This window comes from Adiantum capillus-veneris, chromosome 26 (assembly GCF_014529385.1).
Source record: "Adiantum capillus-veneris isolate H3 chromosome 26, ASM1452938v2, whole genome shotgun sequence".
In the NCBI taxonomy this organism is placed as follows: Eukaryota; Viridiplantae; Streptophyta; class Polypodiopsida; order Polypodiales; family Pteridaceae; genus Adiantum; species Adiantum capillus-veneris.
Genome location: NC_140956.1, coordinates 85,036,622 through 85,052,150, shown reverse-complemented (window position 1 = coordinate 85,052,150; position 15,529 = coordinate 85,036,622). Strand labels below are relative to the sequence as shown.

General features: G+C 48.8%; 1 protein-coding gene across 3 annotated transcripts in view; it reads left to right on the top strand.

Moving 5' to 3' along the window:
- The window catches only part of PPC4 (phosphoenolpyruvate carboxylase 4), a 90,066-nt gene extending 77,191 nt beyond the window's left edge, over nt 1-12,875 (top strand). For all 3 annotated transcript variants that reach the window (XM_086502225.1, XM_086502226.1, XM_086502224.1), the window contains 5 exons: nt 10,229-10,327; nt 10,459-10,547; nt 10,615-10,741; nt 10,890-11,096; nt 11,732-12,875. In XM_086502225.1, coding sequence (XP_086358351.1) covers nt 10,229-10,327; nt 10,459-10,547; nt 10,615-10,741; nt 10,890-11,096; nt 11,732-12,556 — 1,347 coding nt within the window. In that variant the 3' untranslated portion in view covers nt 12,557-12,875. The remainder of the gene's footprint in view (nt 1-10,228; nt 10,328-10,458; nt 10,548-10,614; nt 10,742-10,889; nt 11,097-11,731) is intronic.
- Nucleotides 12,876-15,529: the final 2,654 nt, after the last annotated feature.

The window sequence follows — 15,529 nt, the reverse complement described above, 5'->3', positions numbered from 1 at the left end:
CAGTTGGGCAGCTGGATGTAAAGGGCTACTTCACTACTTTCGGTGGTGGCTCTTGGAAAATACAAAAGGGTTCTATGTTGATTGTGAAGGGCAGCAAAAGGGGAACTTTATACTATTTGCATTGCAAGGCCTTACCTGGCAAGTTTGTTGCTATGGCTGAAGTTCATTGTCCAATGGAACTTTGGCATAAGAGACTTGGCCATATGAGTGAGAAAGGACTACAGGTTCTCTCCTCTCTTGGGAGATTTGATGTAAAAGGTCCTTGCCTTGAATTTTGTAAAGATTGTATCTATGGTAAACAAGTGAAGTTCTCTTATTCGTCTGGTGTCTCTAAAAAGTTGCATGCTCTTGATTTAGTACATTCAGATGTTTGCACGATGCCTGTGAGCTCACATGGTGGTGCACGCTATTTTGTATCTTTCATTGATGATTTTATAGAAAGACTTGGGTGTATGTACTTGAAAACAAGAGTGATGTTTTTGACGCTTTTAAAAGATTTCATGCTTTTGTGACCACACAAAAGGATCTCAAGTTTTTTTTTTTTAAAGAAAAAGATCCTTCTATTAGTTAATGAAAACTGCCCATAGGGCTACATCCACCTCTGCAAGAGAGGGCTACAACAAGCATGGTGGGGAGACTCTCCCAATGAAAAAACAGCATATGTACAATGGGGCTAAATCAAGAGATGGGGGGAGGGAAAAGCCACACTGGTGGACAGTAGTGCCATCTGAGCACCCCCTGGACCATGGAGTAGAACGGCCCAGGGCGCCAGAGTCGAAGGAAAGCCTCGCGGCGCTCCCGCATGCGGTCGGAGCTGCCCTGTAGTCCCTCAAGCTGTCCTCTGAGAGTATGGATCAGCTCTAGCCAAAAGTCACGAACAGTCTCTGCTGGTGGTACAAGGCGAGCCTCAAAGATGCGGAAACAACGGGCCCGCCAGATGAACCAGAGAGCTAGGCCGCTGATGAGCTCCCAACACTCCGCTCTCTCACTGCTCCACTCCTGTGGAGTAAGGTCTGTAGCAGGCTGGAGTGTAGGTCGACCCCCCTGTATCACTATCATCCTGCTGGTGGAAGATAGCTCAAACTGAAGTGCTGGGCCCGTGAGGGTGGACCAAGCCGCTGCCCCCCAAGTGTACTGTCGAGCCGTGGAGAGGGCAGGCATCAGCCGAAGAACTCGTAGCCACACCTGCTGGGCCGAGGGACAGTCCCAAAGACAGTGACGCTGACTCTCCACCAACTGGTCACAGGCTGTACATGGGGCCGAGAGACCACTATGTACAAGCCAGCTCCCTACTGCTGTGGCTCTGTGTGCAACCAACCACTGGAACAAGGTGACGCGCCTCGGCTGTCTGGAGTCCCACAACCTCTGCCAAAAAGCTGCCAAGAACTCAACTGTGAGACCCTCCTCCTGCCAATGACGTGCTGCAGCGGGGCGGGCCTCACTCTGTGCTGCAAGTATATGACGTCCAAGCCGAACAGTGTATTGAAAGAAAGGGAACCCTGGGCGGTCTGTAGAAGAGAATGGGTCCCTCCATAACCACTCACTAGGATCCCACTGTAGTCGTGCCAGTGGACAGCACTCCCAAGCCCATAGCCTCCAGTGTCCTGTCTCAAGAGCTGCTGGGTCAGGGTCTATGACGCAAGTCCTCCCAAAGATGCCCACAACTCGGATCCTCTGGAAACAACACTCTGCTACCTGCGGGGCCTCTACTGCAACTCTCTGTAGTCGTCCCCCACCCTGAAGCTCGAAGAATAGGGCTGGGACAGTCTCTGAGCAAGCCCTGACTGAAATGAGAACCTCCAGTCGTGTGAAGGCTCCCATCCACCGGGGTGCCACTGGCTCGAGAGGCGTGAGCCAGTCAGCTGGAACTGACTCTGAGATGTCCTGACACATGCTCTGAACCCCTCTCATGCCCTGTAGCTGGACAACCTGCACCTCCTCTGACAAACCTGTGAACTCTAGCCAGTCACCTAGAGAGCGCGCTGGACCTGCTGCCATGGGACCCCAAGAAACATGAGGCCTACTCCCAACCAAGTGGCCTCGCTGAGTGCTAACCATGGGGTTCCAGACGAGGGGCTGCCGTAGGCGCTCCTCCGTGCACGTCGGCTGTCTCTGCTCTAGGCCACGCCGTAATAGCTCCCAAGAACGAAGCAGACTCACAGCGAATCGGTCCTCCAGTCTCCTGCTCAAACCAACTCGACGCAACTCTGTAAAGATCCATCTAGTCGAAGGTTGCCAAGGACCTCCTGACTGAGGCACCCTGGCACGAAGCCTCTGCAACAAGAACTCCTTCCAGGGCTCCTCGCCTGGAAGAAGTCCTCTGACGACGAACTTCCCAAGAAGGGCTCTGCTCTGCTGTGCTGGATCAATGATCACAAGCCCTCCCTGAGAACAAGGAAGTGTGATGACCGACCAAGCCACCTTGGCTCGGGCAATCTGAGTGTCGCGACCTGACCAAAGGAAGTTCCTGATCAGCCTCTGTACCTGGCTGATGCAAGAACTCGAGAAGATCCAGCAAGAAGTGATGTACCACATAGTCGCCAACAACACCTGGTTGGCTACTACTACTCTACCAGCCAGCGAAAGTCGGGCTGAGCTCCAATGTAACAGCTTTCTCCTGATGGACAGGAGAAGAGGAGCAATCTGCTGCTCGGGGGACAAATCCAAACCAACCTGACAACCCAAGTACCGAAATGCAGTCCCTGGAGGAATCCACCTGAAACCCTCTCCTGGCATCCAATCTGGCACAGGAGCACTACCAACCGAGAAAGCCACTGTCTTTCTCCAGTTGATCAGTGCGCCCGATGCACAGGAGAAGGTCTCCAAAGCCTGCCCACATCTGTGTAAATTGGCCTCCTGGCCCTCTAAGTACAATGCTGAGTTGTCGGCAAACTCAGCGTCCAGAAGCTCATCTCCCCGTTGAGGGTGTGCTAAGCCCCTCAAACCAACCTGTTGTGACACCAAAAATCTGCTCATCGCCTCCGCATAGAACAGAAAGAGAAAGGGGGCAAGAGGACAACCCTGTCTGACCGATCGTGTGAGCATGAAGCGCTCACCTCTACCTCCTGCCAAAAGCACCTGACTGTGAGCCTGTCTGTACAAAGCTGACACCCCTCTGATCCAAGCCTCTGAGAAGCCCATCCTGCGTAGCGTGCCCTCGAGAAAGTCCCAGTCGACTCTGTCGTATGCCTTCTCAAAATCGAGAAGAAGAATCACAAGGTCCTCCCCACGGAGCCATGCAAGGGCAGAAGCCTCCCAAAAAGTGAAGATGTTGTCAAGGATACTGCGTTCCTTGACAAAACCTGTCTGAGTCCCATGTATAAGGCTCTCCAAAAGTGGCTGAATCCTCAAACTCAGAGCCTTGGCAAGAATTTTGTAGGTTGAGTTGAGAATGGTGATGGGGCGCCACTGTCGAATCTCATCCAAGGAGCCACCCTCCTTTGGAATGAGGTAAATCAGGCCCTCACTCATGCTATCCGGCATCACTCCTGTGTGCAGAATGTACTGAAAGGCACTACAAAGATCTAGGCCAAGCAGGTCCCAGTACTCCAAGAAGAAGCTGGGAGTCAGCCCATGCTCACCTGGACAGCTACCACGAGGGAGGGCCCTAAGAGCCGTGTGCAGCTCCTCAAGCTGAAGAGGTAACTCAAGCCTCTGCCGCATCTCCTGAGTCACAAGACAGGGCATCTGTGCCCAAACCTGCTCCCTGCATACATCCTGTCTCTCTGACTCGGGCTCAGCCGACAGTAGCTCACGGTAAAAGTCAGTAGCGATTGCACGCATGTCCTCAGGCTCACAAACAACTGACCCATCGGGTCTCCTCAACTGATTGACCTTGGCATGCGAGTGCCGAGGTCCCACTGTCTCAAAAAAACCACCTGTCACCCTGTCACCCACCTAAGTCCACTGAGATGCCTGTCGATGAAAGGCAAACTCATGGCGCCTCTCCTTTGTGCAAGCAAGCTCCTGTCGAGCCTGCTGTAACTGCTCCTCCAACCATGGACTGTCTGGATGCTGCTCCTGTATCCTCTGTAGTGAAGCAATGCCTCGTCTAAGACGCTGCTCCTCCTCTCTCGCTGCAGCCCGTCGAGCCAAAGACTCCTGGAGAAAGAAGTGGCTAAGCTGAGCTAGGCCTGAGGCCACTCTGTGTGCAGGTGGAGCCTGGCTGTCCATGCCCTCTGTCCATAGAGCCTCGACCCTCTCTCTGAGTGCTGAGTCCAACAAGACCCGCTCTGGGATGTGAAGCATCGTGCTCCCACTCCTCTGCCTATCTGCCACTATGAGAATCACTGGTGCATGGTCCGAGAAGGATGTCCCTGCCAGGATGCCCACTGATCCCCCCAAGTCACTGAAGTGGTCACTAGTGTAGAAGCGATCTATGTGCGATAGATTCACTCCTCCCACTCTGCGGTCCGATCTAGAGAAGGCAAGACTCTCTGGAGGCCTCACAAAGCCAGAATGCTGCCATGTATCCGAGACCCTCAGCGTCATACAAAACCTCTCCCAAGCTGCTAACTCGACTCCATGCACAGTAGCATGGCTGCCTCCGATCTTGTCAGAAGGGTCCTCCAACATGTTGAAGTCCCCTCCTACACACCACTGGTCAACCTGTGGCAAAGACTCAACAATCTGTGACCAAAACTCTGCACGAGCACTCGCCACATTGGGCGCATAGATGTTCAGGAAACCCACAAGGCTACCCTGAACCTGCATAGTAATCCACTGAGCCCTGCCTGGTACAATAATCCCTCTGCCCACAATGGCTTGCTGAAGTGAGTTCGCAATAGTCATACATACCCCACCCTGGATGCCTCCAGGTCCAAAAGCAGCTGACCAAAAGGTATCATAGCGTCCACGCAAAATCTGACCACATCGCCGAATGCGGCTCTCAGACAAATGGTGCTCCTGAAGCATAAGGAGATCAATCTCTCCTCCCACAAGGCAACGCTGAAGCTCCTGACGCAATCGGCCCCGCTGTCGCTGAAACTGGGGCCCACCTAGTCCCTACACGTTCCACGAGACGATCCTCATGGGGAGCGAGAGAGAACAGATGCTGCCGCAGCAGCAAGACGAGCTATCTTCGAAGCAGGCTTGGATGGGGAGTAATCCGCATCCGAGCGTCCTCTAGATAAGCGAGACTGCAGTGAGTGCCTGGTCCAAGCCCAAGTAGAGCGAGCCGTGCGTAAAGCAACCTCCTCTGTCCAGGAGTCCTCATGAATGAATACATAGCAAGGCAAACACTGCGTATCAGCAAAAAAAGTACACCACAATGTGTCTACATCCTGCTGAGTCTGGGGGTGTCACCGCAAACTTGGCCAGTGGCCACAACGTCTGCAACAAATCTGTAACGCCAAGTTCTCCCATGTGGTGAGAGAACTCGAGAACCTGTGTATGCAACCATCCCACCACTGAGTCGAGGGACCACTCTGTCTCAGTCCTGCCACAGAGGGGGAAGGAGAAACCAACTGCTGAGTCCAAGGCCTCTGTCCCCCTAGCGGCGAGGAACAAAGCGTGGACTCTGAAGCAGGCTGCCTCGTGGTCTGCTGCGGAGTCGCCAAGAAAACGAGTAAACCCGTAATCGAAGAAATCCCAGCGGCGTCGGAGGTCAATGCTCGTCAAACCACGCGGGATAGCTGCAAGAGAAGATGTCTGAATCTGCAGAGGGGGCCGCATGAAGGGCTGACCCTCTCTCGCTAGGCGACTCGTGGCAAAGGCGCTGCCAAGAGATCTCCTAGCCGCCGGCGAGGGTCCAGTCTCCTAAGCCGACTGAGGTACTGAAGCAGAAGGGGGAGAAGGGGCTGGGGGGGGGGGGGGGGCGGGGGAGAGGAGAAGCGGGGTGGGGCGGCAGAGACATGGGGGGGGGGGCGAGGTGGGGGGTGAGCGGTAGCAGCGGGCGGGGGAGGGCATGAGGAGGAGGAGGAGGGGAGATCGGAAGGCGGAGCGGCTGTCGAGGGTGAAGCGGAGGTGGAGGCTGGCGAAGGAGGCTCCTCCTGCTCAAGAGGCCCAAAGCGGTTCCCCGTGGGAACCCACTGCTGCTGAGTAGGCACCTGGGGGCCACTCTGAGTGCCAGGCTGACGCTGTGGCCCCTGGCGTCGACGGCCACGTGCCTGCTGCTACCCCTCCTCCGCTGGGGCCCCAGGCTCGGAGGGTGGCGCTGAATCTGTGCTCTGTGTCGCTGGCTGTGGCTGCGGCCCAGCCTTGGCAAGTTGGGGCTGAGGCTGGGGTGCGGGTCGTGGTCTCCTCCGTGGACAGGCCTTCGCTAGGTGGCCCATCTGTCTGCAAATGAAGCACTGGTTCGGGAGACCCGAGTACTCCACACTCTGTCGAAACCAACCCCCACTCACCTGAGGCAAAAGGATGACCTTCGGAAGCGTGTGGGTATCTCTGACCAAAACTCGAACTGAAGGGATGCCAGCCGCCTTGGCAGCTACTGATGCTGCCGTACGAGGTGTCTCCAGGACTGTCCCGATGGCGGAGCCAATCCTGGAGAGAAGTGGAAGGTACTCCCTCCGTAAACCCGGAAAGCAGACTGAGATGGGGATGTCTTCCTCCTCTACTAGCACATTCGAAGTCGGGTCAAAACCATGTCGCCACTGTCGAAAGTGGGCGCGTGATGCTCAGATGGCCAGTGGACTCATAGCAATGACCTTGGAAGCCATCTCGGATGTCTCGAACTCAATCTGGTAGTACCCCCGTCCGAGAATCTGGACATCCAAGATCTTGCCCACCTCTGAGAGAAGGCGGGCCTGGAGAAGGTCTCGCAGCCCTCCTCTGCTAGGTCGAGTGCCGAGAACCTTGCAGATGACCGAAGTCGCCTGCAATCTCTCTACCTCTGCGGCAAGGCTCGCTTGCTCTGTAAGCGAGAGAGCAAGTCGAATGGTGGGCTCAGCGGGGTCGGGCGAGGGGGCCTCATCAGAGTCCCTCTGTGGCGAAGCTGGAGCCTCCATTTGTGTCTGCTGCTGTAGGGGAGGGGCGGAGAAACGTAGTCGAAAAACGAAGCTTTTGCAAGACCGAACCCGTCACTGGTACTGGCGAGGCCCGACGAGCAGGATGGCCGTCGAGAGGTAGGATTGGGAGGCGGGGCTGGGGGGCTGAGGCAGAAAACGGGGCGGCATGCGGGAGTGGGGGAAAGCTGGTGAGCAGGTGGGCAGGGCGGGCATAGGGCTGCGGGCAGGCTGGGCAGCGCGCTGGCGTACGCGCAGCAGGTGCGGGCGGCGAGGGCAGGGGGGGAATGGGCAGCGGTGGCGCGCGAGGGCAGGGCGGGGAGGGGCAGGGGGAGGTTGCGATGGCGAGTGGGTAGCGCAACAGCAGCAGCGAGCTCAGCGATCTTACCTTGGGTGAGGTTCTTGGCATTGCTAAACGCCAAAAAGGATCTCAAGTTAAAGGCCATAAGAACAGATAATGGGGGAGAGTATGTATCATGTGAATTTAATGGTTTTTGTGAGATGCATGGTATTAAAAGGGAGTTAACAGCACCTTATAATCCATCATCTAATGGCGTGGCTGAGAGATATAACCGCACAATTTGTGAGAGGATTCGTTGCATGTTGTCCACAGCTAATCTTCCGCAAGAATTTTGGGCAGAGGCTTTGAAAACTGCAGTTCATGTATGCAACCGCTCTCCAAATCGTGCTTTGGACAATGGCATCCCCGAAGAGGTTTGGTCTGGCAAACCTGCTTCATATGACCATTTGCGTGTTTTTGGCTGCGAGGCATTTGTACATGTGCCTGTAGATCAGAGGACTAAGCTAGACATGAAATCCATCAGAGGCATCTTCATGGGTTATGGAGATGAGGGTGAGATGGGTTACAGAGTATGGCTACCTGATTACAGGAAGGTTGTACGCAGCCGAGATGTAGTATTTAATGAGGCTAAATTGCTCCAAAATGCTACACATGTAGACCATGATAAAAAGAGGGTCAAATTTCATAATGACCAGCCAGCCATAAAGCCTTCCTTGGCTGAAAATATGGTGCCTATTGATGCTGAAAATGAGCAGCAACCATTTGTGCAACAGCCAGAAGAGAATGGACAGCAAATAGATGCACAAAATGGGGTAGAACACAATGACCAGCAGGCTGAAAATGATTCACAGCAGGGTATAAATGCTGAAAATCAGCCGCTAAATGATAACGGAATCATTCCTGAGGATGTAGACCCTTTACCGGAAAATGTAGATCATTGGGTGAGGAGATCTACACGTCAGAGACGTCAGTCAGAGAGGTTTCAGCCATCTTTGGATTGTGTCTTGTTGACTGATGAGGGAGAGCCTCTTACATACAAAGAAGCCCAGTCTTGTGACGACAAAAGTAAGTGGGAGCTTGCTATGAAATCTGAGATGCAATCATTGTATGCAAATAATACATGGGAGCTTGTGCATTTGTCCAAAGGTAGGAAAGCTATTCCTAACAAGTGGGTTTATAAGATCAAATGTGTTGATGATAAACCCAAATACAAAGCGCGTTTAGTTGCTAAGGGTTATGCACAGTAGGAAGGCATTGACTTCCAGGAAATCTTCTCACCTGTAGTGAAGATGTCTACTCTCCGTGTGTTGTTTGCTCTATGTGCTATCTTGGATTGGGAGCTTGATCAAATGGATGTGATCACTGCTTTCTTACATGGTGACTTAGATGAGGAGCTGTATATGCCGCAGCCTGAGGGCTTTGTCATTCGAGGGAAAGAGCATTTGGTATGCAAACTAAAACGCAGCTTGTATGGGCTGAAACAAGCTCCTAGACAGTGGTACAAAAAGTTTGATACTTTTATGCTCAATCATGGTTTCAAACGCAGTCACTGTCTTTACACTAAAAAGGCTCCTGATGGTAGTCTTATTGTGCTCGTCCTATATGTGGATGACATGTTAATTGCTGGCAAGCAGAAGGAGACTTTGAATGCTTTGAAAAAGGAGTTGAATTCAGCTTTCTCGATGAAAGATTTGGGTGCAGCTGAACATATTTGGGTATGCGTATTAGGAGGGATAGAAAGAAGCGACTTTTATTCCTTTCTCAAGACAAGTACATCAAGAAAGTACTTGAGAGATTTAATATGGTTGATGCTAAGCCTCTTGGTGTGCCCTTACCTACGCACACAAAGCTTAGCAAGCTTGATTGCCCAAAAGATGATATAGCTGCTCATGCTATGAAAGGCATTCCTTATGCTTCAGCTTGTGGTTCATTGATGTATGCCATGGTTGCTACACGACAAGACATTGCTTATGCAGTGGGAGTTGTTAGTAGGTTCATGTCTAATCCTGGCAAACCACATTGGGAGGCAGTGAAGAGCATATTCAGGTACTTAAAAGGTACACTGGACACATGTATATGTTATGGCAAGGGTACACTATCATTGCGGGGATTCTGTGATTCGGACATGACAGGTGATCTTGACACTAGAAAGTCTACTAGTGGGTATGTATTCACACTTGCTGGAGGTGCTATTTCATGGTGTTCAAGGTTACAGAAGATTGTGGCACTGAGCACTACAGAGGCTGAATATATTTTAGCCACAGAGGCTTCTAAGGAAGCTATTTGGCTTGGTAGGTTGGTCAGAGACTTTGGTCTTCCTGCATATGCTCCAGTGCTTGGTTGTGATAGTCAGAGTGCTATATGCCTGGCTAAGAATGCCATGTTCCATGCTCGTACCAAACACATTGATGTGCGGTACCATTTTATACGACAAGTATTGAATGATGGCCTTGTCACACTGACAAAGGTCAAGACACAGGATAACCCTGCAGATGTTCTCACTAAGTGTCTTGCTAAGACACAACATGAGCATTGCTTACACTTAGTGGGAGTTACTTAAAGGTACCACATCAGGCCTTTAAGTGGGAGGTTGTTGGGTCTAAAGGCCCTCTTATAGCCTCTCTTACTCATTTATTCATTCTTTTATACTTGGGTGTGTTCACACCCAAAGGCCATTTAAATGGTGACAAGTTTGTACCCTTAATAATAAAACATAGGGCTTTTAGTTGTGTGCCCAAGAAACACAATTGGAAATCGTACGCTCTCTCTCCCTCTCTCTGCAACAGCGCTCGCACTCTCTCTCTCTCTCTCTCTCTCTCTCTCTCTCTCTCTCTCTGTGCTCATGTGGTCTGCTACATCCATCGCCAGCCCCTCTTGCACTTAGAGAGAGAGAGAGAGAGAGAGAGAGAGAGAGAGAGAGAGAGAGAAAATGAAATGAAATGTTAAACGCAAAAGGCCAAAATGACCTATGATGTGATTTCAGGTTTCGGCAGAAGTAGAAGAAGTACTGAGGACTTTTCGTGTTGCGGCAGAGCTAGGAAGTGATTCTTTGGGGGCATATGTAATTTCAATGGCTTCTGAGGTGATCCAAATTCTCTTATCATCTCATATTTGTGTGAATCTTATTCTCCAATTTTTTCAGTGCGAAAAGCTCAATTTTGGTTGCATGCTAAGTACTGTGCAATTCTCACACGTAAATTGTTTGTTCCGCAGGCTAGTGACGTATTGGCAGTGGAGTTGCTACAAAAAGAAGCACGATTGGCATTAAGTGGAGAGCTTGGAAGGCCATGCCCAGGAACTTCGTAAGTATGCATTTACTATTTAGGGCTTGTTACAAAAGTGAGAGCCCTAATTACATGGCACGAACAGTTTGCGTGTGGTCCCCCTGTTTGAGACTGTAAAAGATCTCCATGCTGCTGGAACTGTCATTCGGAAGCTTTTATCCATCGATTGGTACAAACAACACCTCATCACGAATCATCAGGGTCATCAAGAGGTCATTACCCTGTGAACCTCTTCATGGTTTCTCTTTAGATAAAGTGCTAGAGAATCTGGTGCTGGCCTTTATAGTGTGAAAAAAAAGGCAATATTTGGAAATGTGTCATTACTTTGATGGCTTGATTGTTTTTAAGAGTCTGGTGCAGGTCATGCTTGGGTACTCGGATTCTGGCAAAGATGCTGGCCGATTTACTGCAGCTTGGGAGCTCTACAAGGCTCAGGAAGATGTTGTTGCGGCGTGCAAGGAGTTTGGCATTAAAATTACTTTGTTTCATGGACGCGGAGGGAGTGTTGGGCGGGGTGGTGGTCCCACATATCATGCCATCCAGTCACAGCCTCCAGGCTCAGTGATGGTAAGGACACAGATCTTTGTATTGATAAATGCTCGTCTGGTGTGGATGTGTGGGAGCATATTGTGGTAACTACACCCACTTTAAGGCTCTGTTCGACGTTAATGTCATAGTATGCATGATGGAGCTGGTGGTTATGTTGTTGTGTGGATGACTACCATGAGTTTGTACCTTACATTTTCCTTAGAAGTTGAATCTGGGCTTATCCTGGTTTCATCTAGGTTTATGGTAAGGACCTAAGATTAATAGTCGAGGTCATCTGGAGAATCCATTGAGCTGCAAATACAAGCTTGGTGTGTTTCAAATCTTAAACATTGGAATGATTCTTGTCGCAGGATGGGTAAAAGATCCAGATATTTTGTGTTAGCTGTAGTGCTTGCTTGTTCTTCTTTGTAATATTTATTCTTCATTCTCCTTAGGAAGCCCTATTATGGGGTAGAGGATGCATGCATGTCTGTCCATGGAGGATTGTCTTCTCTCTCTCTCTCTCTCTCTCTCTCTCTCTCTCTCTTTACGTTTCATGACTTCCATTTGCTTTACTTCATTTTAGTCAGCATCTCTGCAACTTTTTGTACTCTCTCTTTCCTTGAATTTCTGCTCTTTATGACCTGACAATCGATCCATGTTTGTGAGTACAGGGAACTCTAAGAGTCACAGAGCAAGGCGAGATGGTGCAAGCTAAGTTTGGTCTTTCTCAGATCGCAGTTCGGCAGCTGGAGGTCTACACGACCGCTGTTCTTCTTGCCACGCTCCACCCGCCTGTTCCCCCACGCTCATCCAATTGGCGCAACGTTATGGAGGAAATATCTGGAATCAGCTGCAGTCAATACCGCAGTTTTGTCTACGAGAATGAGCAGTTTTTGCAGTACTATCATGAGGGTACACCGGAAGCAGAGCTAGGAAATTTGAATATAGGGAGCCGCCCCACTCGCAGGAGGACAACAGGGGGCATCAATTCGTTGCGTGCAATTCCTTGGATTTTTGCTTGGACACAGACGAGGTTTGTGTTGCCTTCGTGGCTTGGAGTGGGTGCGGGTCTTGAGGCGGCTTGCAGTAAGGGGTATTTGGAAGAGCTACAGGCCATGTACAGGGAGTGGCCATTCTTTCAATCGACTATCGACCTCATTGAGATGGTTCTTGCAAAGGCAGATCTACCCATAGCAAAGCATTATGATGAGGTTTTGGTTGCGCCTGAGCGACGATCCATAGGCGCGGAACTGAGGGAAGCGTTTCATGTCACGGAGAAGTTTGTGCTGCTGATAAGTGGGCATCAGAAGCTGTCGGAAAACAACAAGACGCTCAAGCGACTGATAGAGAGTAGACTGCCCTACTTGAACCCACTCAGCATGCTGCAGGTGGAGATTCTACACCGGTTGCGGCAAGATGAGAACAATCCCAAGTTGAGGGATGCTTTATTGATCACAATCAATGGCATTTCTGCTGGAATGAGAAACACAGGCTGAAGAAGGGAGTGAGGTTTTTTGGGTTACTCATTTCTGTGTTTGCCTTGGCTTGCGTTGACATAAAACTCCTGCTCGCAACGCCCGGAGCTTTCATTAACACCCTGCTAACCTCCTGCACTACTTGTGTTCATGTAGCCCATGCATTGCCTAAAGAGCCTCCTCCTCGCTATGGATGATAGAGGTTAGTGAGCAAGGGTTATTGTAGTTCATATTCTACAAAGTGACACTCTAAAAGATAATTTGTGCATATTTGCTGGAAGTGGACAAAATGTGACAGCTATTTTACAATTAATTAATGGTCTCTTGGCTCGTTGCAGTATCTCAAGAATGTTCCTAGGACATTGAAAAGTTCTCTCTCTCTCTCTCTCTCTCTCTCTCTCTCTCTCTCTCTCTCTCTTTTCATTTAGTCATTATGCTTGTTTCCTTTCTTGTTTAGGATGAGAGAGGAGATACCCCTTAGACGAACTTGCATTCGAAGAAGCATCTACAATGGCTGCATTTGCCTCTATCTTGCAAGCCTCTTTAGTTTTAAGTTATTCAGGATGAGGTACCACAAGTGTACTGATTTGTCTCATAGGCCAAGTTCGGCCTCCATAACGTGTTAATAAAATCTCTCTGGTTTTCTAGGGGGGGATCCCATAGTATTAGTTATGGAAGGCTATGTGCCACAGATAGTGTGGGAACCAATCTTCTCAATTATGTGAGCCTGTAGGGAGCCTCTACTATTCCACCGCACCCTCTTGTGGCAATATGTGCAATTCCAAACATGATAGTGTATATCTATGCAACCGTCAACAAATGGGAACTAGGAATACTTAAACGGTTGCGGTGTGCAAGTGATTAGTGAAGTATTCGTGTGCAAGTGATTAGTGAAGTATCCGGTTGAGCTTTCAAGCTCGTTCTTTGCACGCAAAGAAACCTTGTCCACATTCTTACATGTATCGTATAGTTACTTCTTGCTACCTATCTAGTGGTTTCTCTTGTTCAAGTGGTGTGAGCTTGTCTTTCTCATAGTTTCAGTCTTTAAGGTGGACCACTGAAAGAAAGTACTCTTGAGTCCAAAAATTCCATTAAGATATAATTGAACTCTTTGGGTGCTTGACCTATGATGGCGCCCTTCGGCGAGCTTTGCCATTTTTAAAGCCTGGAATAAGCAGGGCATGCATATTCAATTTGATGGTGGGACAACAGGCAATGTAGGAGGTTTTGACTACAGTAAAGAAAGGTAGCTTATAAGTGGCACATGACTGAAGCAATAACATCTTATCTAAGCTTTTTTGAAAAGATTAGGCATGGAAAATCTTGACAATGCCCTTCTACACAGCATTATTTAAAATTTTGATTATGTGCAAACATGTTTGGTGATGAGAAGATTAATGAATCGAGAATCTGGACAAGGATATTTTGCATGCTTGGAGGTTAAGTAGGACCGATCTATTGAAGGAAAATAGCTATTGGCATCGTAGTGAAGGATAGAATGGAGAGACCTTGTCAATAATAGTGGCATTCAACTCATGGGAGGTGAAAGAAATCAATCATTAGAACCAAAAAGGACAAAGGTTCAAGTAGTCGCTTGAGGGGTGCAATATTTGGAAGTCGCGTACATAATGTGCATTCAAAAAGTTTTGACAAAATGACTCATTTGAGGAGCCATTTTCTCTGTTATTCCATCATAAAACATTCAAATCTTTAAAATTTGACAACAAAACCATGCAAGTTAATCAACTCATTTGTTTTATGTGATAAGGGTTGAACTTATGGTGGTGGTACCTAGCATATGGATCAATAACAACAGCAGTCACATGACACAAAGAAAGCAAATGCGAGTGGTAGAAGAGAATCTTAGAGGGTTCATTAGCGTACAACTGCGTGCATGATAAGAGGAGACGTAGAAATACAAGAATTGAAGTCAATTTTAGCGCGTAGAGAGGCCATTTGTTATGATGAACGCTATGCTTGTTGAAATGCGGCAGTGTACCGGAAATTTAGGGTATGGCATACAAGTCGAGATATTGATGGGGAATTGTTTCAAAATTACAGACTTTGGAAAATGTCGCCTATCTAGAAGCTATGCATTTTTGCGCCCAATAAAATGTCGATTTTTGGAAGGTAGCAAAGTGAATACTCGGCTAATGTAAGTCAAGCTCTTGGCATCATGAAAAATTGGTTCAAACAAGTAGTATTTACAGTGTAGGTTAGAGTTGATTGTGAAGGTTTGCGTATCCAAGATGCACATGGTAAGCAAGTGGTAGCAAGATAAATCCCCTTGTTAACGACGACATTATCATAGTGTTACATGGTGTTACACTTATAGAGGAGTTTAGATGAAAAAAAAAACAAAATATATTCCACATAAAGAATGCTTGCATCTTGTGTTATAGCAAATCATTTTTCTAACCACACATAAATCCCGTTCACCATTTCTGCAATAGTGCAATTTGAAATTTGAGCTAAAATTTACTCTTTTTGACACTAATTTTCTCAAAATTTGAGTGGAAATTTTCCTTATCCTCTCCTGCTCAGCTAGCATTTTTTAGCCTTAAAGCCGCACGATTGTAAGCTGAGACACATTTTTCCCAAACACGGCTTGCATCTATTACAGATGTTGATTTTTCAAATGAGCTCGTTAAACTCATTAGCCTGCATCGGATACAAGAAGACATGGAGAGAGAAGGAGCATAGTCAAGAAGGATTACATATGAAAACCAATACAAAACGCCTCCAAAATAGAGATACAACCAAATGGTAAACCATTCAATTCTCAAAGATGACATTTGTTGTTTCCAATCCTCAAATGTACTCATCTCCACTCGCACTTTCACTCACTCGCACTCCGCATGCACCTCTCGGTGCAATCACAAGTGGTATTAGAGCTTCGGTTTTGAGTTTCACTCTCGATGCGCATGCACAAGATTTAAGTAGGCCTAAGGATTGGAGCTTTAGCAGAGAAAGCTGAGAAAGGGAGTAGTCGAC